This window comes from Podarcis raffonei, chromosome 3 (genome assembly GCF_027172205.1).
Source record: "Podarcis raffonei isolate rPodRaf1 chromosome 3, rPodRaf1.pri, whole genome shotgun sequence".
NCBI lineage: Eukaryota > Metazoa > Chordata > Lepidosauria > Squamata > Lacertidae > Podarcis > Podarcis raffonei.
The window spans coordinates 90,418,373-90,442,159 of record NC_070604.1 but is presented as its reverse complement, the minus strand read 5'-3'; the positions used below and the strand labels follow the sequence as shown (position 1 = coordinate 90,442,159).

The following is a 23,787-nucleotide window of genomic DNA, read 5'->3' as shown; positions in this document are numbered from 1 at the left end:
ACCTGTTATTTTTTTCCTCTCTCGGCTCTGCACCATATATTCCAAAAAGCCCACCCCCTCACCCAACAACAGCAAGAATCCCGTGTAGGCAGATCCTAACATCAGCAGCGGTTTAATGACAATTGCCACAAGCCTTTTTTTTTGTTTTGTTAGAGTTTTCGAAATGTCATGGTATCCAATAGAAAGTAAAAAGGTGAAGGCCCAAATGAGATCAAACTAACTGGAATGTACTACTTAGCACAGAAGAGAACCTGGTTTCGCCAGTCCATTCATCAGCAATGACAGGCGAACGGGCTAGCGATTTACTGAAGCTCACATCCGTTCGCACTAAACGTTGGATGGGGAGTTTGGCTCTCCCACCCACTTCTACACATGCACACACCATGTAGTCTAAGCACTTGGGTCCCAGTAATGCGACTTCTGCTTCCCCACCCCACTCCTATATGGCTTTACGTTTGTTCTGGTTCTTCCCGTCCCAGGAAGTTTCTATTTTCCTCTTCTTGCTTTTGCCGCCCTTGTGCTTGGTGGGAAAAAAGAAAAAAGTCATTGTGCTGGTCTTTTGATCTCAAAGGCGGGGTTTCCCCCTCCAGAGTAACTGAGTGGGGTGGGGTGGGGGGCAAAAGGGAAAAGGGGTTACAGTGCCAGCAGAGTGGGGGAGTTCAAGGAATCCGAGGACTGGTCGCCGCTGCTGCTGCTCCTCCGGTGAGCTTTGGAGCAAGACTCCGAGGGGGAGAGAGGAGACTCCTGGTCTAGCACGCTGGGGTAGGTGAAGACCAAGCTGGATGCTCCGGGGGTGATGGCGGGTGTCGAGGTCACCACAATGGGAGTGTTGAGCGGCTCTTCCCCGTAAAAGCCCCCGACGATGCTGATAGGTTTAATGACTGATCTCTGCCCTTTCTCGAGGTCAGAGGATGAGGAGGGGATCTCTTCTTCGACGGGCTCCTGCTTCACCACTACAGCATTGCTCACTCCAGTCCGGACGGTCTGGAGGCTGTGAGATGGCGGGGTTCGGCGTTCCTCAGGGCTGATCTTGCACATGGGGCTGTGAGCCATCAGCATGAACCTCAGCTTCTCCTTCTCTTTCTCGAGTTCGGCGATCTCCTTCTGCAACACAGACTTCTCTTCCTCCAGCTCCTCGGTTTCCTACAGATCCAGGGGAAACAAGGTGATCAGCGGCAGCAACAACAGCGGCTTGTACAGAGCCCAAACTAAAAAATACAACAAGGTGAGCACAGGTAGATAGATGGGGCTTAATATAAATATTTGTAAGTTACTGGTTTGAGGAATGCTGACTAGCCACTGAAGGACAGGATATACATTTGGAAACAAAAATAAGTTTGGGCCACTCAGAATGTGGCACAAAAAACTCTGCTGACTAATGTTTTCTCACTCCCTTTCTTTTTTAAAAAACAGGTGTTTTCAATATTCAGGTATCTGAACCCTCACATTTTTGTGGGGAGGGGGAGTCGCTGCAGCAAAGTGGTATGTTCAATCAAAATATAGAAGGCTCAGCATCCCTAAATATTGCATCTTAGTAATTCATTGCTGTGGATCTCTACCAGGAACAGTGAATGAATGTCTTCCACACTGATGAACACACTGCTTGGATAGGTACCATATCGGTTAGAGAACAAGGTAGGAGCTAGCTGCCTCTCACACTTCCCTCAACATGTGGATGCAGCTACATCCTGAATCCGCTGCAAACTGGAGCCACTGCAGAATTTCTGATCCCAGCAGCTCTGCATGTGAAGAATGCTGAAGACAACTCTCGTCTCCTAGCCGTCTAAAAGCTGACAGGGCCAGAACAGAGGACAGTAGAGAACAGAGAACCATAGAAGAATCTGATGCTCTGAGGAGCATGGTGCCACTTGCTGTGTCATCATGTGTAAACCCAGTAGGAAAGAACTGGGAGACCTGCCAGATAGATCAAGGATCGCCAACCTTTTTGGGTCCATTTGCAAACTGGAGAAATGGTTATGGGCACCACACACACACATCTACACCCCACAAGCTATTTTAATGGCTACAATAGAATACTTCTTTCAAGCTTAAATTCATCGGGGAGAGAAGGGGAGAAAGACCCTGGGGGCACACCTCTGAGAGCACACGTGTGCCACAAGTGTTATGTTGGTGATTCCTGCACTACATCAACTTGTGTCAGGCCATTCCAAATTCCTCTAGAAGATAACCCCGCTGAAGAATAGGGTCAGTATATTATGCAAACTTTATTAAACATATCCATTCTGGATGGCCGAAAGTGAGCATTTTCAAAAAAGGAGGAGACTTCTAAGGAGGGAATACGTACTGCCTGAAGTTTCTCAGTCAGCTCTCGGCGTCTGTTACGGCATTTAGCAGCTGCTAGTTTGTTCCTCTCTCTCCTGATCCTTCTCTTCTCTTCTTCCTCAGGCGACAACTGTGGTCAAACAAGCAAAGAGAAAAAAACACAACACCATCAGATCACAGGTGGCAAAAGAAGAAAACTCATTTCCAAACGATCAACCACAATGAGAAAGGAGCCACGTCTGGTGTACTCCACAGCATGTTCTTTGAACTCTCTGGGCATAGTCATATATCACATGTTTTAGTTATAAGATATGGAGTGGGGAACATGTGCCCCCCCCTCTCCACCCCAAAATATGAGGTTGGATTCCACAACTTCCATTAGCCCCACTCAGCGGGTCAGAGGGAATCCAACAACATCTGTACATCACCAAGTTCACCACTGATGTTGCTGCAACATCATCTGAAGGGTGTTAGGTTTACTATCCCAGGCCCTGGAGACAAACCTATGTACCCTGTGGTAGACAGAGAAGAAAAAGCAACAGCTTCTGTACAGCACAGTGGTACCTTGGGTTACATACGCTTCACGTTACAGATGCTTCAGGTTACAGACTCCACTAACCCAGAAATAGTACCTCAGGTTAAGAACTTTGCTTCAGGATGAGAATAGAAATCGTGCTCCAGCAGCACGGTGGCAGCAGGAGGCCCCATTAGCTAAAGTGGTGCTTCAGGTTAAGAACAGTTTCAGGTTAAGAACAGACCTCCAGAACAAATTAAGTACTTAACCCAAGATACCACTGTATTACAAAGAAAATTCTCTAGAAAGAACCACTTGTGTCATAGCGCCAGCCTCGGGCAGGGAGAGCCAAGGCTCAGACATGGCAGGTGGATCAGCCAGTCTGGGCTGCGCTCGCCATGCCACAGCCACCACGGTTCCAGACACTGACTAAGGAAGCTGGCAGCCCTGAGCCTCTGAGCCCCAAGGCAGGAGGAGCACTCGTCACAAAAGCAAACCCCTTAACAACTTCAAGGGAAAGTCAACCACAGAGGAAGAGCGAGCAAGGTGGTGGTGATTGAGGAGGAGCAAAAGGGTGAAGAAACTTAAGAGGAAGATTGGGCAAGACGACAGTGAATCTGCAATCAAGGCCAAACACGGCCGATTCTCTCCCAAAGTTGTTTCACAACGAGGGTGGTTTGTGAGGTAAAAGCTTAGGAAGATGTTGCAAGCTTCTATTTCTTGAAACAAACTATATGCCTCTTCCCTCTTGAAAAACAGTTGTTAACTTGAAGGTCAGGCGCCAAGGTCCTCAAGGGCAGGACAAATTGGAGAAGCCCGTATCAAATCAAAAAATAGGCTGCTTTGTTTGGTATCAAGAAGTACTTTTCACTCGCATCGCTTGGGATTTTCCATCATTAACACATTACGCTTTCCAAATCAGCCCAGCCCTAGAGAGAAGATGAAAGTCACAAAGGAATCAAAGATGGCCTCTGAGTGCATATACGGCTGTGAGGCAGCAGCTCATGTGGAGGCCAAAGCAATTACAATTCATAATGCTTTACTGTTCCTTTGATATGGCTTATGTATTTATTTAAACTATTGCTCGAGTGTAACAAAAGCTCCAAGTGGTTTACAAGAAACATTAAAATTATCAACGAAAAACATTAAAAACAAGTAATGAAGAGCATTTATATAAAGCATTAGAATCAGCAGTAAACTAAGGGAGATTAAAACACATAAACATCTATGTGTCTGGATAGGCTGGCCTAAACAACAGTGTTTTAAGCAGGTGCCAAGAAGAATACAGTGAAGGTGCCTGCCTGACGTCCATAGGCAGGGAGTTCCAAAGCTTAGGTGCCACCACACAAAAAGAATGATTTCTTACAAGTGTGGAATGAGGACTGTGTGGCACCAGTACCAGTTTTGCAGATCAAAGCATTCAAGTGGGCACATGGAGTAAGGTGAACCCACAAGATTTTTTTTTATTTTTACTCTAATGGGTGCTTAATGCATTTCAGTAGGTTGCACCAAGTTATTAAGTTGTAAGCCATCTTAATTTCTTCTGGTTTAAAGGCACTACAACAGAATACAATTAAGGTAGGGAACATTTATTGTTCTTTCGGATAGCTGGTGTGGTCAGAGTGTTGGATTAGAACCTAAGACATGGGGAATTCAAATCCCCACTCGGCCTTGAAGTCAGTGGGTGACATTGGGGCGGCAATCACAATCTTTCGGCCTAGCCTACCTCACAAGTTTGTTGTGAGGATAAAACGTGGGGGAGGAAAACTATGAACACCACCTTGAGCTCCTTGGGAGGGAAGGTTGGGTATAAATGCAATGAATTGGTAAGTAAACTTTAAAAATAAAACTATCACAACACCACTACAGCGTCCCACCTATAGGGAAGAGACAAAACTCCCAACTACAATGCTGCTCTTATGGTAAAGCAAGGGCCTGATTCTACCTATCCATTCTATAAAAGTGAACATAGGATTAGAAGCAAAAATCTTGACTCCAGTGCAATAAAAGACTCAACTAGCATCTTTGCTACAGAGCTAGGAAGCCTCCTATCCAAAGCTGCAATGTTAGCTGGCCAATGTTTTCTCCTTGTCCCTGTACCGTTTTGTCCACAAAGGATCTGACAAGTGGTGAGGGGGACACTCCGCAATAGATAGCACCCTGAAGCCTCGTTAACCACCCTTGAGTTGCAAACACTGGTGTTTGGGGGCAATGAACTGAGTTCAACTGGTATGGGGATTTTTATGGGGGCGGGGTGCACTGCTAAAGATCAACACCTGGAAAGTTAAAGCAAATATATAGGATCAGGGTGATCTTTCTTTGCCTATATATGACCAGTGATCTCAGACAAGCCCCTCAGATTGTATGCATCAAACAGTTTGGCAAAGGACGCTTCAAGTAGGACTACTCCAGAATAAAATGTTTTGATGATTGGGGATAAATGCAAACAAAACTGAGACCCATTAACTGACCTAAGCTGTTGCATTTTATCAATATGATGGTAGCCCTGGAGACTCTGTAAGCTCGGACACCAGAGGCACCAACCCAAAGAAGACTCTACTCCATGAAAACATATGCTGTAGACTTGTGTGGGTTGTACCCAATGCTGCCATTCCCCTTGCACAACAGCCTTCCCCTTGTGCAACAGAACTTCCCCTTCTCTCCAGTCCCCCAGGCACCTTCAAAAATCTGTTCCAGAGATTTGAGGGACCCTCCAGAACAGCTTGGGGGCAAGGGGATACAGCCCTTAGTTTTTAAGATTCCACAAGACTCTTTTGTTGCTTTTGCTGCAAAAGGCCAACAGTGCTACTCCCCTGGAAAGGGCTGCAACACTGATGGAGTAATCCCCCAAAATCAGGCAAAGCAGCCACAAATCCCACTCAGGCGCCTACAAAACCCAGAGCAGGCTACCAAACTCCAATAACAAGGTCTCATTTCCTTACATCTGCCGTCACTGAAGTGAAGCAAACCTCCTGGGCTCACGCAAATACCTTTTTCATGCAAATGCAGCCAAACAAACAGGGAGTCAAAAAGAGCTTAGCTGACAAGATCCTTGTCTGAGATTACTACAAAGGCACTCATGATGTTGATGGTGGAGGATTTAGCATTCAACTGGTAGCAGCAGCTAATCTCGCCTAACCCTGAAGCTGTTTTCCACAGAAAAAAGACTCTTATTATCATCTCTTGATAGGCGTGTGCTTTAAAGAAGAAACTGATCTCAAAACAGAAGGGTTCTGGATGAAACTGGAGAGAGCAGAAAGGGGCATAAGTGGAGAGAAGCAGCTTTGTCTCCTCTTCTTTGATTCATTTAAAAACAAGCATTGTTTTAAATATGTATTATGGAATTCGCTTTGCCTCAAGATCTGGTGACAGGCAGCAGCTGAGACAGCTTTAAAGTGGGGATTAGACAAACTCAAGGAGAATAAGTCTATCAGTGTACACTAGTCATGATAGCTATGTGCTACCTCCAGAATCACTCTGAACACCATGATCCACTGCAAGAGAGAGGCCCATTGCCCTAATATCCTGCTTATGGGCTTCCCGGAGGCACATGGTTGGCCAGTGTGGGGATGAGGATGTCAGACTAGGGAGGTATTTGGTCCAACAACAACTTCTTATGCTCTTAGGGTGGAATAAGTTCATGGCTGAACAGACTAGGGTGTAACGGTAACCTCAGGTTGGGTTACCACCTCTCCAGTTCTTCAGTTCAGTCATATACCCCCAGGACCAGCAAAATAGAAAGGTGTTTAAAAACTAGCTCTGCTCCAGTAACTTTCCCTATTAAAGTATGCCAAACAAGAACTTGGCTTTAGGTTTCCAAATTTACGTTCTGGTCAGGAAACCTTATTATTAACACAACAATACTGCCCATCTTCCCAACGACATTTTGTGCTGATAAACTGTGTGTACAGGTCAGGGCTGGAATCAAAAGTGAAGTTTCAAGTATGAAACACAGAAAACAATGAAGACTATCCAATAATAACTATCAGAATCTACTCATTCCAGCAGGACAGACACTGGGGGAAATGCCACCAAAGCCTTCATAGAAATGGAAGCTGAAGGAAAAGACATCAAGCCACCCCAATGATTTAACTTGGAAGTCCCGACTGGTGGCAAGTTTTTACAGGTCGTCAATACTTCCCGGCCTTGTCCCAACAGCCCTTCATTGGAAATGACAGGGGATAAAGCAAGCATGTGCTCTAATGGTAATGACGGCTGCTTGCCATGGTTTTTTAGAACTCCCTAAATAGAAGTATCTGCCAGATGCAGCACTCTCAAAGTTAGCCATGGACACAAAGAGGGGTCACCAAAAACTCTTGGAACATGAAGTTATTTGCCTTGGAAGCTCTGCATTCAGCTCCGAGAACTTCCAAGCACACGCAACTAGCGGATTGCACAAAGTCATTTCAACCAGTGTACCTACCTGCTCATCTCTCCTCCTCCTGCCCACCGTGGTCCCAATGGTTTTAATGACACCCGGTCTCTGAAGAGCTGTGTGTCCAGTAACCGAGGACAGATTTGGCAGGCCATGGCTGTAGGGATGCGAGCGAGAGTAGGCACTTGGCATGGAGGTGATGACAGTGGGCTGCACCATCCACTGCAAGTCTTGGCTGGTGGTGATGGCGTTCAGGGTAGGAATAAAAGCGTTGCTCGATCCTGGCATATCTACCCGGAATTTCTAGAAGACAGGGAGAGAAAATCGGTAGAACCAGAATTAGTGGAACGTTAAGCAAGGTGGCAGGCGTGGCACACCAGCACAGAAGCAGGAGATGTTCTTTTGCCAAGCAAGACGTTGAGAACACCTAGCTCAGCAGCACTGACTGTTCTTGGCACACCTGGTGGGAGTCTCCTCCAGATGTTGTGGGATTCCAACTCCCAGGAGCCCCAGTGAACTGCAATGCAACAACATCTGGAGGGCAAGGTGTCTATTCTGACGGGCAGTAGCTTGCTCTGCAGGTGCTCAAGCCAAGGTCTCTCTCAGTTCTGCTATGCAAGTTATTTTTAACTGAAGACGCTGGAAGATTGAATCCAGCAGCTTAATATATGCTATGTGCCCTGCCTGTGGGCTGTACTAAAACTCTAGAGAAGGAGTGGAGAACCTATAGCCCTCCAGACGTTGCTGTATCCCAACTCCCATCAGCTCCACTCAGCATGACCACTAAGTTGAGAGAAATCGCAAGTGCAAAAACATTTGGAGGGTCACGGGTTCCCCACCCTTGTCCCAAACTCGTTACATTTACTGCCAGTTCATACAATTCCACCCCACCTGAGCAGTCCAGAGTTGTGGCAAAACAACGCTTTTTCACTCTACGTAGAAAGCTGCTATATTCAAAAGTCAGAGCATTGGTCCATCTAGTTCATGGGTTGGCAAACTAAGGCCTGCGGGCTGGATCAGGCCCAATTGCCCTCTAAATCTGGCCAGGGGACGGTCCGGGAATCGCCGCGTGGATTGCCATGCGTTCTTTTCCTCTCCCTCCCTCTCCCTCCCATGACGGTGGCACCTCCTCCCTCTCTCCTCCTGGCTTCTCCTCGCCCTGCCTAGAGGAGGAAAGGGGCTAGGCTTTGTTGGTGCCAGCCCCTCTCCAGAGCCCTTTCACGCGCCACTCATCATCCCTCATTCATTCCCCCCAAAAACAAAAATATAGTCCAACCCCCACAAGGTCTGGGGGACAGTGGACTGGCCCCCTGCTGAAAAAGTTTGAGGACCCCTGATCTAGTTCCACATTGTCCACTCTGACTCCCCAGGGTTTGAGGCAGAGGACACCCCCAGTTCTAACCTGGAGATGCAAAGGATTGAACCTAGAACCTTCGGCATGCAGGGCCAACAAGCTGGATCATCACTTGCAGGGCAACTTGCATAGCACAGAAGACTAGACACAGAAAGTTATTCACACTTTTGACCCCCATTTTACAAGTTGAAAAATTGAAAGGTTATTCCAAGAGCTGAGATACAAGACATGCGCTTGTTTGGTTCCTTCATTCCACTAGGGATTATGAGTTTTAAAAATTACATCAACCACCTGACAATTTGTAAGAAATACATTTCAACCTGAAAATGAGATGGCACTGAGCATCAGGCAGTCAAAGTGTCTTGGGGACATGGCATACATATCCATTTTGAGTCATTTACCAAACTAATCCACTAACAGTGTAATCATGTATATGTGTACTTGGAAGCGTCACACAGAGTTCAGTGGGACTTATACCCAGATTAAGTGTTTCTTTTCTCACCAGTGTAGCCCTTTGCAACATTTCTAACGTCACTTGGAGCTTTTCTTTCAGGTCCAGCAACTCATAAATTGAATAAATAATACTAATTTGTTTCTGGCTTTTAACATGGAGGAATATTCAAAAATCTTAATCCCCACCCTACACAGTTGCGTTCCACCGCAGCCTACCACCACATTCAATAAAATGTGAAGAAAGTAAAGGAGGGGGAAATAATCAGGAAATAAACCCACACAGGTTGGGCAAGACAAATGGGCAAGATTCTTGTTTGGGCATCTTCCATTCACTCCCTCACAAATTCTCAGCAGGCAGCCTGGCTACAGCCCAATCAATTTTCTTCCATTCCCAGGATGCAATGCAGCAAAGCAAAATGAGGAGTTGACTGAGGGTGCTGCAGAACTACGCTAGCCTCGGAAGAGACATTGGCCTGAGTGAGATAAGGACTATCCCGCCCTGACCCATCACAAGAAACCTAGGGCCACAGCTGCTTGGAAGGCAATGAGACAGCCAACCATGAAATAGTCCCTTTTTTGCATGCGAAGAGTAGATACACAAATTCCCTCGTGTGCCTAGCAAAGTCAGCAGTAACAGCATATACTGTACTGTAGTCAGCGGCATACCTTTAAATACCTTTCACAAAGAACTTAAGAGAGACACACCGCTTTCAGTATGACATTACTTTGCTGTTTATCAGATTTTTATCTGATTGCTGCTGCCTACTATTTATTTGTTGTGGTCTGAATGGTTAATTGTTGGGGGTTTTTTTCACTTCTATGTTGCAAGCTGCCTTATGAACCTGTTGGTGAGGCGTGGCAAATAAATAAATCTCTTTTAAAATACAAAGGTGGAGACTGTTTTCTGGTGCTTGTTTCACCAACATGACCATGGGTTTTGAGCTGAGAAACAGCTGTGCCTTCTGCTGGTACAACACACCCATTCTGGGATCACATGGAAGGAGTGTTTCTTTTTAAAATAATAAAAAAAGAGAGTAGAATATAAAGATGCCTCCAGCTGCAGCAGATTTACGTGCCTATATTTTAATAATACCTTATAAAATGTGTTTTGGGATTCAGATCAGAAAAATTCCCTGCAGCTCTTTGCTCTGTCTAGACAAAACAAAACAAAACAGAAGCCTTTAAAAAGGCACTAGGTAATGATCTCCTGCAAAATAAAATATATAAAAAAGAAGCCTTGTACACCTTGTTTCCAGACTAAGGTAAATCCATCTGGATAGTTTACTGGCACCAAAACTCTGGAGGAATGGAAGCAACAAAACAAAACAATGGGCAGGCCCTGGAGGGGAAAATCTAAGAGAAGGAATGTTTTTGTCTAACAAGGGAGCCATTCAAGAAACATACAAAATGTTGGATTAGTTTTACAGGCCTATCATGTCCCGACCACTTGGGATTTTAGATCCATTAACTAAGAACCATTTGAAGTCCTTGAAAATCATCCACACTTTGGGCAGTGTAAGAACATCAAGGAGAGAAACCACCACCACAAAAACTAATTATGAGGACTTGCCTTGCAGGATCAGACCCAAGGTCCATCAGGACCACAGCTCTCACCTGCCCATTAAAGGCAGCAAGATATCCCTGGGAAAATAGTTCACAAGCAAGGCACAAGGGGGAACAATCCGCATGCTGTTTTGTTCCCCACCACATCCAGCAAAAGCACATAGCCACTGAACATGGAAGTTGTGTTTCTGATTATTGCAAAGAATATATACTCAAAGACTGACCCTCTCTGAGAAAAAGATGGCGAGCACACTGAAGTAAAATGAATGTTTTTGTACTCAGATTTCTGTACTTCCAACAGTATATGCATGCTATGTTGAGAGACAACAACAATAGAAATCATTGATATGTGAAACCTATGTGGTTGATGGGAAGCCCAGTGAACTCAAATTTATTGGCCACAGCAAGGCAGTGTCCATGAGAAAAGTAGCACTTTGTTCTCAGCTTTTGTGTCAGACTCATCCTTCCTGAAAATAAATTGGGAGGGAAACCTGTTAATGATATTTTACAAATTGCTCGTTATCTTCCAGCTGAACCTCTTTAACAGGTAAATGCCGACAGCCTGTTCAGTGCCATACCATGATGTCTTTGCCAAAGAGACTTATCCTGCCAGATTTTGGGGAGGATGCAAGTTTCTCCCTATTGTGACTGAGGTGAAGAATCGTAGAGTTGGAAGGGACTCAAGGGCCATCTAGTCCAACCTCTTGCAATGCAGGAAACTCGGCTAAAGCATCCATGACAGATGGCCATCCAACCTCTGCTTAAAAACCTCAAAGGAAGGAGAGTCCACCACCTCCTGAGGGACACCATTCCACTGTCACACAGTTCTTCCTGCCAGAAAGTTTTTCCATATGTTTAGTTGGATCTCCTTCCAAGCTGTGTAGCTACCCCTCGCATGAATGCTTTAAGATGAGTAACGGGTTGAACGATCCACACTGGAGCAATGTTCCCTCTCTGGCAATATCCTTCCTGTTATCTAAGTGACTAATTAGAGGAGGAGTCCATATTTGACAGGTCATAATAAATTACAGTGACCTCCAAGTCACCTAGATCAGAAGCCAGAAACAAACCTCTCCCAAACAACTAGAAGTTGGAAGTGACGGAGGCTGGTTTACTACGGGAAATGGGGCATTGCCCCACCAACCTCAATTTGCCCTCAAGCCAAACCCTACCTGTCTGATTTCTTACTTACAACCACTCCAGGGCGTGGGCCCTGGCTGCCAGCTTTCTGGGCCTTCTCCTCAGTCTCATTGTCGTCTTTGTAGAACCCAACAGGGTGGAGAAGGATGACAATACTAAAATGGAGTTGGCTCTGTCAGTTATGGGCTCTGACTCCACTCACTGTTGGCCTCCCCGCTTTCTAACCCACCAGTCCCAATGGGTACCATGCGCCACTGGATTGAAGGCCAGCTCAACAGAAAGGCAGCAGTACAACTGGCAGTGATTGCTTACGGGTCTACTAGGCATATACCAGCCGCTTACAACCATAGCTCTACTAATAAGAGTAGACTTCCCCAACCATGACTGCATTATGGAAGGGAATGGCAGACTTAGGCTTGTTGGACCAGCTTTGTTTCTTACTAGAACGCCAAGATCTATTAACCGGAGCGATGTGCAAAAAGATGTTTCATTATAATTAAAGAAGAGGGTGCCTCTGAGCACATTCTGAGCCTAGGTATGTTTTCAATACCAGAACAGTTGAGTTACAAAATCACGTCTTGTCTTCATTTCAGCAGCCTATTTAGTGAGAGATAAGCATATTTGTTGCTGCTACAGGTTAAACAATTAAGTGTCACAACCCCATGCGGATCTTCTGCAAATCACTCAAGAGATCTAGAAGTAGATCCTGAGCTACCTTCTACCCACTCCTCCGTGGCGGGACCTTTTTCAAGCCTGCTTATTGTACGACAGTCTGCTTCATCTACTTTTACCTTTAACGTAAATGACATTTTACCTACAAGGCTGTAGGAGGAAGAGAGCTTACACCTGTGCATTTATGTGTTTTACGGCACATAAATCCTTCACATACAATCACGGTGATTAAAAAAAAAATGTATGCAATCTTTATGACAGTATTCTTGGATGTTCCTGTTTTCTCCTGTACCTCTGTAGGAAAAATGCCATATGTAAAGCTGCCTCGATGCATGGATAACACGTTAAATTAACACCTTATGCATTAAACTTGATCAAACCTCGAGCAGCCAATCTCCAAAATATTTTTCACTCAGAGGAGTACAAACAATCTAAAGTGGTCTGATCCAAGACTGCAGAAATGAAGGTCACCAAGGAGCCATAGTACCCAAGGCAAATAATGTCTACAAGAATGCAATGTGTGGAAATAAGGGCTATCTACGTGGAGTGATAAACTCTTATGGTTCCTCGTTTCACAAATTTTGTTATTAATTGCCGCAGCATTTTCGGCACACAGAATGCTTCATCATGCTCTTATTTACCATCACGACAACACTGTGAGGTTAGTTATCTGAAGGCCAGCCTATTAACCACAGAATGAATCAGAGCCTTCAAAATCAAATCACTCTCCTCATTGCATCACAACCGCCTCTCTTTTAGAAAGCTTTATTTATTTACTAAAAAGATCATTCTGTCACCAACAGAAATAGAAAGAACCCACATAATAGATCTCATGTTACCCATCGTTTTCCAAATCAAAACAGAAATAACTAATTTGTAGCAAAATATTATAATGGTATCAAATCTACAGCCTGTGGCCCTCCACATGGTACTTGGGCTCCAATTCCCATCAGCCCCAGGCAACATGGCCAATTGTAAGGAATGATGGGAGTTTTAGTCAATCAACATCTGAAGCGCAACAGGTTCTTCGCTCTTGCTCTACAAGGAACTGTCACAGTGGCTAGAAAAAGTTGGAATCAGAGAGTTGGAAGGGACCCTGAGGATCACCCCCCCGCAATGCTGGAATATGCAGCTGTCTCATACGGGAATCGAACCTGCAGCCTTGGCGCTATCAGCACCACATTCTAACCAACTGAGCTACCCCCAGCAAGAAAACGTAACATAGCCCAACCCCTTCCGATTCCCCTTGCCTTAATCTTGCAAGACAAGATAAGTAATCTCATCAATCCCAGTATGACATCCCACCCCTCACCCTGATTAATTCACATGTTTATTTTGTAATGGAAGAAGAGGATAGTTCCCATCAGGGGAAAAGTGAGGTATAAATAAATACTTCTTATTATTCATTATTATTGGGTTGGAAAATGACATTTCCACTTGCTCTTAATTGCAGGGAAGGTGTAGAAATCTTCCAGATGCTGAACAGCGTATCACTAGCAGAAACCATGCAGAAATCTATTCTGACATTATTATTTGCCTTTCTTTCTTGATTGTTATGGAGAGTTCAATCTGGAACAGGGCAAAGCAAGGGAAGCAGGAATGTCTTGGGAGCAGATGCCAAGCAACCTTCCTTCACTAAGGAGTTCTCTCAAACGATAGCAGACATGGAGGGTGTAACTTCCAGGCAAGCTTGAATTCAAAGACCCCTCATATGTTGTTGATGATGATGATGATTAAAGCTAAAATTAAGCAGCACGTAAGGTTGTTGGCCCTGCAGCTGAAGGAAAGTAGGCAGTGTGTGTGGTTGTGAGGACGGACACATAAAGGGAACTGAAGAGCAACAGCTCTTTCCTGCACCACCTATAGCCACAGCTAACAGAATATGGGTGCGGAAACACAATGGAGCACATGAATAAAAACCAAAAGAAGCTGATGAATGGCCTGATCAAATATTTTAGGCTTGACAGCCATGAAAGGAGACCGGGACAAAGAGTGAAATGTGTTCTAAGTGCACATACAAACCATAAGCACACAGCCAGTTGAACTGATCAAGCAATTGACCGGTGTCATCTTCATCTTAGAAGCGAGGCAAGAGATGCAGTGAATTCTGAAGAGCAGTAAATACAACAACATGCAGCTTTACAAAGAGAGCTAAACACTGAAGGAGAGCTTGGCATATTAAGCTTGGGAAGTGGCGGACTGAGAATATGAACACACGTTCATCGGCAGTCTCGTTAAAGCGATCATTTGGGCCGGAAAGTACAGACAAGCCTTAAAAAGAAAACTCACTCTATCCGTTTTCCCAAACCAGATTCCCCACATTTACTGTAAGTGAGCAAATTATTTCTTTCCATTGTGTATCATCTCTGGAAACCTGTCTACGTGGAACAGCCTACAGAGGGCACCCAAGAGGCGTCTTTGGCTTCGACCTGCACACGGAGAGTCATTTCTCGTAAGTAAATAAATAAATAAATAAATAAGGTCTTTGATGTGTGTGGAATGTCACCGACTGGCACCACTGGCAAAGTTTTATATAGGACAGTTTACAGCACACATAACCAAAAACAAAGAAGGTCCACAACTAGCTGATGTGAAAAAAACCTTACGCCTCACTTTGCCAGTAGGTTTCACACACATTACAGAAGTGGTAAGAAAGGCATTCTGGGGGGAAGAGAGGCAAGGCCAGCCAATGTAAACATGTTATGAAATATCGTATGTTTGTGTAACTGATGAGATTGTGCAACGCCTCTCAGAGAAGCTGTAGGTTTAGCCTAGGAAGGCACATAAGACATCTTCGAAAAGACCTAAGAAAATACCGATTGAGAGAAAAGAGGGAGGGGCACCCACAGGGAAATGGAGAGAGCGCAACGACCCTTGATTTTACAGATTTCAGTTTCAAAAGGAAATATTTCTCATTCTTCAAGTTCCAGCATCATTTCAGGCTAGACGCTGTACCAAAAGAGCTATCCCAAAAATGTAGCCAAATTGCATGGACCCTGTAAGAACTTGCATTCTGAAGGTCAAAAACCATTCCACAATAAATACCATTCAGGCAGCAAAGGAATGTCTGAATACCAAAGGAAAGCAACAATATCACTCCCTAGCTTGCTTGAAGATGGAGCCAACCCGAAAATGCATTCCATCTACTTCCCGATCAGACGCTATTAAAAACACTGAATGGAAATGGCTACATTAGAAGGCTACTGTGAATGTATTAGGAGATGGTTCCAGCACTTCGACAGCAGCATAGCACTGAATTAATTGCAGTTTGGCACAGCTCATGAAATGGCATTTAATTTGAGACAAGGAAAAGGAAATTCAAGCTAGAACAAAAGCTGGAGAGAGAAAAGAAGGGTGGGGCTGCTGTTGTTGTTGTTGTTTTACTTCCAAACAGTAAATGATTATGTCTCTATAAAGTAGAATTACCTGACAGTTTCCACTGGTTTTACATGGCAGCTGTAAACTAATGGCAGTCACAATTTCTGGACAACACAGCACGATTTACCGGGTACATGGCATAACATTTTATTATTCACTGCAAACACAATCCTTTTAATTGTGGCGTGCTCAAAACTAACCAATAGTTAAGTTGTGCTCAGTCAAGGACAGTCTTCTAACCCATGTATAGCAGTTTCACCATTTTGAGTGTGTTTCTAACATGGTAGTTTCAAATCCAATGGAAGTGTAGTTATTTCAGCAAACTGGCAAACTTACCACGGTCATAAAGGCCACTTTTATAGTTGAGACTGTAGAAAACATACAGCTGTACTTACAATGAAACAACTAATTGGCCTTTGCTAATACAGCAGTATTATACAACCTGATTTCCAGAAATCCATCCAATTTGTGTGTAAAGTATTATTTGAATGAAAACTCTACTGGACTCAAGTTATCCATCAAGCTACTGCATCCTTGTCTTTAACTTGTTTCTTGGAAGAAGGTCTACTGCTTTCTGTGGAGACTACACTAGCGTAGTAAGAACTGTCGTTTATGTATTTTCTACTCTAGAATCTTGATGCCTCTTCATAATCCTGAAATGATTTGTTTGTTTTAACATGCTGACATATTTAAGCCTGAAGATTATTGGGAGGGTGGAGAGAGAGAGAAAGAAGAGGACCTCGAAAAACAGAGGAAAAACGTATTTCAGCAGCCTTGCCAGCTTAGGACACTGGCAGAGCCCAAGGAAAAACATATTTGCCTCCAGAGATATTGCTTTTTAAAAAGTTGCTACTATTAAAAGAGAGAAAGAAATCACAATGAGAATAAAGTGGAACTGTATGCTTTTAGTCAATGTGGAAAAACATGCTTAGTGTTTCATTTACTCATCTCAGTAAACTGAATACTTATTTGTGAAAGGGAGAGAAGGGTCAAATCTTTCTGAAGGAACTGAGGAACCATGGAGGAGTGGGGGATAATACAATGTTCCTTTTGGTATGGACCTACAGAACCTTCCTCAAAGATCCTGGCTGCTGCCCCACACATTTTTCAATGTCTTCTGGGAAATCAGCTTAAACAATTAAAAACAACCCCCCATTTTGCAAATAGAAATGAGTAAATAAAAGCACATTTAGACAAATATATCTAATTCGTATAGCCTATCTCAACTTCAGCACTTGGAAAGAAACCAATTTTCCACATCTTTCTAGACCCTTTCCCAGGAAAGGGATCTAAAACGAAAAATACACAGATTTGTTTTCTTGTTTTCTACAGAGGGTCTTTCAAAATCACTGTAGCTTAATTCACAAACCCACTCGACTGAATCAAAGTGGATTTAAATCCGGCTTGGTGGCTAGACCTGTTTCTTTGCATTTCTCAAACAGCCCAATCTTCGGAAGATGTCTCTTAATTTAATGCCCTTGATCTGCCACCAAGCCTGCAAAATATGATTAAAACTCCATTTCGGGGTGTGGGGTCCAAACAGCTGGCTTGCCAATACATTTGTCTCTCACGAATGCATATAAATATGTAAATCCGGGCCTGTGACCAAGGAACATTGGAGAGATTCCTTTCATGTTCCATTTGCCATCTCTACACATGTGTGTGTGTTGCGAATAAGGAGATAAGGAACTGGAGGAAGTGAAAGAGCAACAGGTTAAAAGCAAATCCACCCAAAAAGTTATTGGATGTGCCATTCTTTCTCTCACTTTACATAATCCCAGCATCCTGCTTGTATAACCAAAGCCAAAGAAAGAGCTATTACTAAGGCGTACCCCTTCTCCACTGGGGTTCTAACTTCTGAAACTCCCTCAAAAATCCATTACAAACCATTTAGTTCATTCAGCTGTCATGGGCAAGGCAATCCATGTTTTCAGGTGATATTCAAGAAGTGATCAGGACCCCCCCATAGCCAAAAGCTTTTCTATTTTCCCAAGCCTACTGGATCTGAATCACATCAACCAATGGGTAGGCTACAGATAAATATCCCCACACAAGGCTTCCTGGAATCCAAACCCACCACCTTTGAAAAGGTCGTTACAAATTGTGCAGCTACATTTCCTTGAGGTCTTGGGGCAGAAGTAAGACCCAACAAAGTCAATTTGAACTAGGGCGAAACTGCACTTCACAAGCTGATCACTTCTTCAAGCTTTCCAGCAATGTAAAAAGGAAGGTTGTTTTGAGGATTGCAGCATAACTTTTTTATTTTTGGGTTGGTGGGTGTCTGACTTATTTCCCCAGCATGCCCAGACAATGTGATTTTCTTCCACGCCTGCCACAACCGATGTTGAGACCGACACGTCCCTTTTTAGACTGTTTTCCACTCCACCAGGAGTTTCAGTCCACATTAACAACGCACAGCAAAGCCCAAGTCAGCCCCATTGACTTCAGTGGCGTGTCCTCCCAGGTAAAGAGGTCTAGGATTGCAGCCTGAATACGTTGGGCCCACACTTCCGGCAACTACCCACGGTTCCCCCTTTGTGCGCGTGTATTCCCCCCCCCCAATTTCCTACTGAGACAAACATTGTGGCCACCCCACCCCGCTGCTCTCCTGCCAGTGCGCACGTAGAGCACTGCTGGCGAAGAGGCGCGCGTCTGGGGCACTCCGACTCCTCACACCCTTGCCCTGCGCCCCCCTTCACCTCTCTTCCCGACGTGCTCGGAAACACACCCCGGGCAGATACCTCTGCACGTTACCCCGAACTGCCACTAGGCAAAAGGCCATCTCCCCTTTGGGCCAAGGAGAGGCACACCCAGAGGGTAGAGAGAAGACCCTCACCGGGATCTTAAGAGCGGCCGTGGGTTCCGTCCTCCCACTCCCATCCCCGTTTCCCCCGCACGTATGGACCGGTCCCCAATTCAGTCCCGCAATGGTTGCGAGCGCGCCGGGGTCTTTCTTCCTTCCAAGCGCACAGTTCCAGCAAAGGCATCCCCGGCTTGCAGAAGCAGCTCCGATCTCTTCCCCCGAGAGAAACCCCCGCGCTTACTTGTAGCCCCGATCGCCGCCTCGGCGGCTCCGCGTCGCAGCCCAGGCTGCCTCTCGGCTCCGGCGCCCTGGCGAGCTCGAAACTTCCAGCTCCGGCGCGGCTTTGCGCTCGCCCGCCCAAACTCTCGCAACAGCAGCAGCGCCGCCGCCAAGCAGCCGCTTCCGCCTCCTTTTAAGGTGTCTCGGCGGCTGTTGGACTGGAGGCCAAAGGCGACGCGCCGCCGCCTCTCCTTCTTCGCCCTGATCTGCGACTGAGGGAGAGGTCGGAGCGCGCTCGCAGGAGGTGGACTGGGGTGTGGTTAGTGAACTTTGCTGTTTGGTTAAGGAGCCAGGAGCCGGGGAGGTGGCGGCGGCGGAGGCGCTCGCTCGCTCGTCGGAAAGGGGGAAAAGGACACGGGGGGGAGAACAACCAGTATCAGGGACCTGGATTTCGCGAAATCACCTACGATCTCAGTATACGCAGAGCGAAAGGAAACCTGCTGAGATCACCTGAACTCCTCTTCCAGGTAAAATGCCCTCAGAGGCATTTCGAGATTTAAGAGGGAAAAGCATAGAGGGACCACTCCCCCCTCGCCCCTACCTGTTGAGCTGTGATGCTGTTGTAAGTTTCCGGGTGGCCTGGAGAACCGCTGCTGCCCCGGGAGGAGGTATCAAAGTTCCCTGGGAAATCCTGGTACATTGTCCGAGGTGAGAAATAAACTTTGAAATCTTAAAAAAACAAAACCGTGCACGCTGTTTGTTTGTTTTGTTCCTCAGCCCTCCCTGTCTTGTTCGCTTCCGATCTTTTTATTTACTGCCTTAGGATTTTCCAAATGCACTCAAGTGGATCTGGCAGGGTGTTGCTCCCCCCTCCCTTTTCTCTATTTTAAGCAATGAAAAATAAGTCCTTTCCTGGTTTTTTGTTTCTTGCGACAGCAACTGTGGGAATTAAAAAATAAATCCAAAAAAACCTCCGCATACAGTGCAGAAGGGAAAAAAATGCACGCGCTCTAAAGGCAAATCATTGCCTCTCACGCGAGAATCAAAACAATATACTTATTAAAAAAATAGTTTTCCAAATGCGACTTTTATTTCTACAGAAGAGAAAGCTTGATGTATCTCGTTTGCCTTCCTTCCAACTTCCTGTGGAGATCTCCCTACTGCTTTCAAAGCCGCGGTCGCCCTGTAGTTTTTAAATCAGGAGCATCTAAACCTCCTGTATAATTAAGCCCTACAGAAAAGTGCCAGCTTCCTGCTCCAACTGGACTGGATGGATGACTCAGCCCGGGATCGGAGGCTCCTGATCGTTAGTTGTTGCTGCTTAAAAATACTCCCCCGAATTATTGATCCCTTAACCCTTGATGCTGCCCTTCTCGGCCATAAAAGCGATCTTTCTTTCCCCCTCCTTTCCCCCTCCCTCTCCTCTCTCTCTCTCTCTAGTATCCTTGTTCTCGGAGCTCCTTTACTCTCCCTGAATGAGTCAGTGCAATGGCATTAGTTCAAATCCACAGTCTTATTATTCCATCTCCCTGCCTCTGAAGAGCTGTACCATGTGGATTCGCAAACGTCAAACTCGCAGGCTTCTGGCCCCGCCCCGCGGAGCCTCCCACTTGGCGGAGGAGGGAGAACAGGGCCAGAGCGCGCTGTCCTTTCAGCCCCGCCGAGCCAAACCCAGCCCGGGCGGCTCCCCGCTCTCCTCGCCCCGTTTTCCGTCCCTGCGGAGGCGCAGCCCGGACCGTTCGCCTGGCGGGCTCCATTTCCCGGCCGCGGCCTCCTCGTGTCACGTCCCCCGTCCCCTCCCAGCGCGTAGGCTTAGACTGTTCCATTGTCGCAGGTCGCCGTTGCCAAAGATGGTCATTTGCGTTGTACTACGCGAGCGCGGGTTTCCTTGGTTAGAGTGACGCGCTCGGAGAGGGATTCCCTGGTCGTCTGCAACAGACCGAGCTCCGCTTAAAGGGGAACAGGATCGAAACGCTAATAGTAATAGTAATACTGGGGCGGTGGGGGGGGGGGGGAGAACGGTGAAGAGAAGCCGACACTTTATTCGTGGCGCCGGTGGATTTTCTTAAATGCTGCTTGTGCAAAACTCGAGTGTGGGCGGCTTGCGCTATTGTGGCAGAATACACGGGCCGATTAGCACCGCGACCCAAAGCAAGGGCAGGGTGGGGAAGATTTGCATCAGGACGCATTGTTTGCAAAAGGGCGTTTGCTCCCTCCCAAGTACGTGCTACCGATCTTGGGTGGCATGTCAGGTTTAGCGTGTCGGGGAGTAGTAGAAGCAGCGGCGGAGATAAAAAGAATCGCTGGTGCGGCGCAACTTGGCCGAAGCTTCGTACCGAGTCGGTTTGCCCCGCCCGCGCGGTACTCCCTTCGCCCGCTTATTCTTGTTATTCTTTGCCCCAAATGCAACTTGCAGTAATAGCCGACTCTTCTGTCGTAGAGCGGCCGCTCGATCTCATAACGCATTGCCCCGCTTTGCCGGGTCTGCTTTAAGTAGCGAGCTCCTAATGCCATTCAACTTATTATAATTGCAGCGCTGCCTCCTCTAGGAACTGAAATATCCCCATAGCCGTCCAGGCTTTTTCCTGGACCTGCTGGACGCGCCCCGTTTCCCTAAACTGCTCATGGTAGACCCCTAAATAAACCCGAGGTTATTTATTTGCAAGCCTCACTTGCCAACAGGCCGAGGAGGAAATGCGGACTTGGATAACATGAGATCGCGCAAGTCTATGAAGTCCCGTGAAAACGCGCACGGGGAGGAGCTTATTTCAAGATCGACATGTTTAGACTTGTGCAGAAGCCCCATCGGACTCAGTGGGCCTCACTTCCAAGTAAACATACGTTGGGTTGCAAGAGCCCTGTTCACTTGCCTGAGAAGCAGCCCCGATGAACTCTGGAGGGCTTACCTCTGAGTAGTGAGCACACACAGGATCGGGCCCAAAGAACCTTAAAAGAAATGCAGACCAAACGATACACGTGTCGTAGGCGCTTGCGAAGGCGAGCTCACACGATCCACGCCTGATGGCTGCGCTTTGCCAAAGTGGGCACGGAACTGCAGCAGCCGCCAGAAATGTCCTGAGCGGCGTAAACCGTTTGAGAAGGGTAAACAGCTCGGAATCTGCCCGTATTGCTTGGATCCCGGCTAAGAGCCGGCACGGGGACTTGGTCGCGTCCCGTCAGCGGCTGCTAGGCCGCTGCCACCCCTGGCTGGAGAGAGACGCACGCTGTTCCCTTTCCCTTCCGTCGGGCCCGCCCCTTCCAGGAATGCCTCCCCGGTGGGAGGAGCGCTTTGTGGCTGAGTTGTGCTGCCGCCGCCGCCGCCGCTGTTGCTGCTTTGCACGCACGCACGCACGGCCGGGCGGCGTTGCCTGCTGGGCTCGGGTGTCTTCCAGTAAAGTTACGTGGCTGCTGGCTAACCCCCAGAGATCAAGGAGTTTTACTATGGAATTTGGGACGGTCGCTGCTGATGCAACCGTGCAAGGCTTTGCGTTCGCGGCGAGCAAGCAGGGGAGGCTGCGGGCGGGAAATGCAGTGGGCGCAAATCCTGGACGGAGCCGCGGGGAAGAGGGGATGGGCGCTGGAATTTCCCACCGAAGATTACGTCTGCCCCAACCTTTCCTACCCCCCCCCTTTTTGAGGGGGCGGCGGAAACAAGGGCTCCCCAGGAAGTGAGGCGCGAACTGTTCCCGCTGCGTTTGTTTGTTTTGTGTGTTTGGAAATTGGCTTTTTTTTTTTTTTGCATTGGTAAAGAGCTGTTTCGAACAAAGGCAAGCATTTCAGGAGAGTTAGAAGGAAACGCTTGAGAAAGAAAGCCTCAGGCTGTAGGGCTTGCAGGATGCCAAGGACCAGATGAATGTCGAAAATTACCATTTTCATAACAACAACAACAATGGCATGCCTATTAACAACAACAGCAATAATAATGGAATGCCTATCATAATATAAAGTTGCTTCCAGAAGTGTATGTAGGTCATTATCAGCAAACATGCACAAATTAAAATATTGTGGTCCTTTAAAAGGGGGGGGGGATTGTTGTGATAAATTTATGGGGCATAAGGCTATCATTAGGGACGCGGGTGGCGCTGTGGGTAAAACCTCAGTGCCTAGGACTTGCTGATCGCATGGTCGGCGGTTCGAATCCCTGTGGTGGGGTGAGCTCCTGTCGTTCAGTCCCAGCTCCTGCCCACCTAGCAGTTCGAAAGCACCCTTAAGTGCAAGTAGATAAATAGGTACTGCTTTATAGCGAGAAGGTAAACGGCGTTTCCGTGTGCTGCGCTGGTGCTGGCTCACCAGCTGCAGCTTCGTCACACTGGCCACGTGACCCGGAAGTGTCTTCGGACAGCGCCGGCTCACGGCCTCTTGAGCGAGACGAGCACGCAACCCTAGAGTTGGACACGACTGGCCTGTACGGGCAGGGGTACCTTTACCTTTACCTAAGGCTATCATTGGCTCCTGGCCAGGGTAGCTATATTCTGCCATCAGTGTGGGGGGTCAATACACTCCTGTATACCAGTTACTCAAATTGCAGGTGCAAAGTGCGCTATTGCCCTGAAGTCTGGGACCTTATGAGCAACGGTTGAAGGAGTTGGGTGTGTTTAGTTTGGCAAAGCGGAGACTGAGGATATTTCATAGCGGGTGGCGCTGTGGGTTAAACCACAGAGCCTAGGGCTTGCTGATCAGAAGGTCAGCGGTTCGAATCCTCGTGAAGGGGTGAGCTCCCGTTGCTTGGTCCCTGCTCCTGCCAACCTAGCAGTTCGAAAGCACGTCAAAGTGCAAGTAGATAAGGTAGGGAAGGTAAACGGCGGGAAGGTAAACGGTGTTTCTGTGTGCTGCTCTGGTTTGCCAGAAGCGGCTCCCTCGGCCAATAAAGTGAGATGAGCGTCGCAACCCCAGAGTTGGTCACGACTGGACCTAATGGTCAGGGGTCACTTTATCTTTAATATCTGAAGGGCTGTCACATGGTGGATGGAGCAAGCTTGTTTTCTCCTGCTCTGGAGGGCAGGACTCGAACCAAGGGCTTCAAGTTGCAAGAA

The 23,787-nt window shown here is 46.8% G+C and overlaps 1 protein-coding gene across 2 annotated transcripts; it reads right to left on the bottom strand.

The window, feature by feature from the left end:
- Positions 1-20,433, bottom strand: FOSL2 (FOS like 2, AP-1 transcription factor subunit). 2 transcript variants are annotated; one of them, XM_053382967.1, is made up of 4 exons: positions 19,356-20,433; positions 7,221-7,475; positions 2,306-2,413; positions 1-1,143 (listed from the first exon to the last, which is right to left on the bottom strand). In XM_053382967.1, the coding sequence occupies exons 1-4, from the start codon at positions 19,452-19,454 to the stop codon at positions 634-636; spliced, it is 972 nt and encodes a 323-aa protein (XP_053238942.1). In that variant the 5' UTR covers positions 19,455-20,433; the 3' UTR covers positions 1-633. The 2 variants fall into 2 exon arrangements, with proteins under 2 accessions (XP_053238942.1, XP_053238943.1); XM_053382968.1 differs by lacking the exon at positions 19,356-20,433 and adding an exon at positions 18,777-18,879.
- Between the last annotated feature and the right edge of the window lie 3,354 nt (positions 20,434-23,787).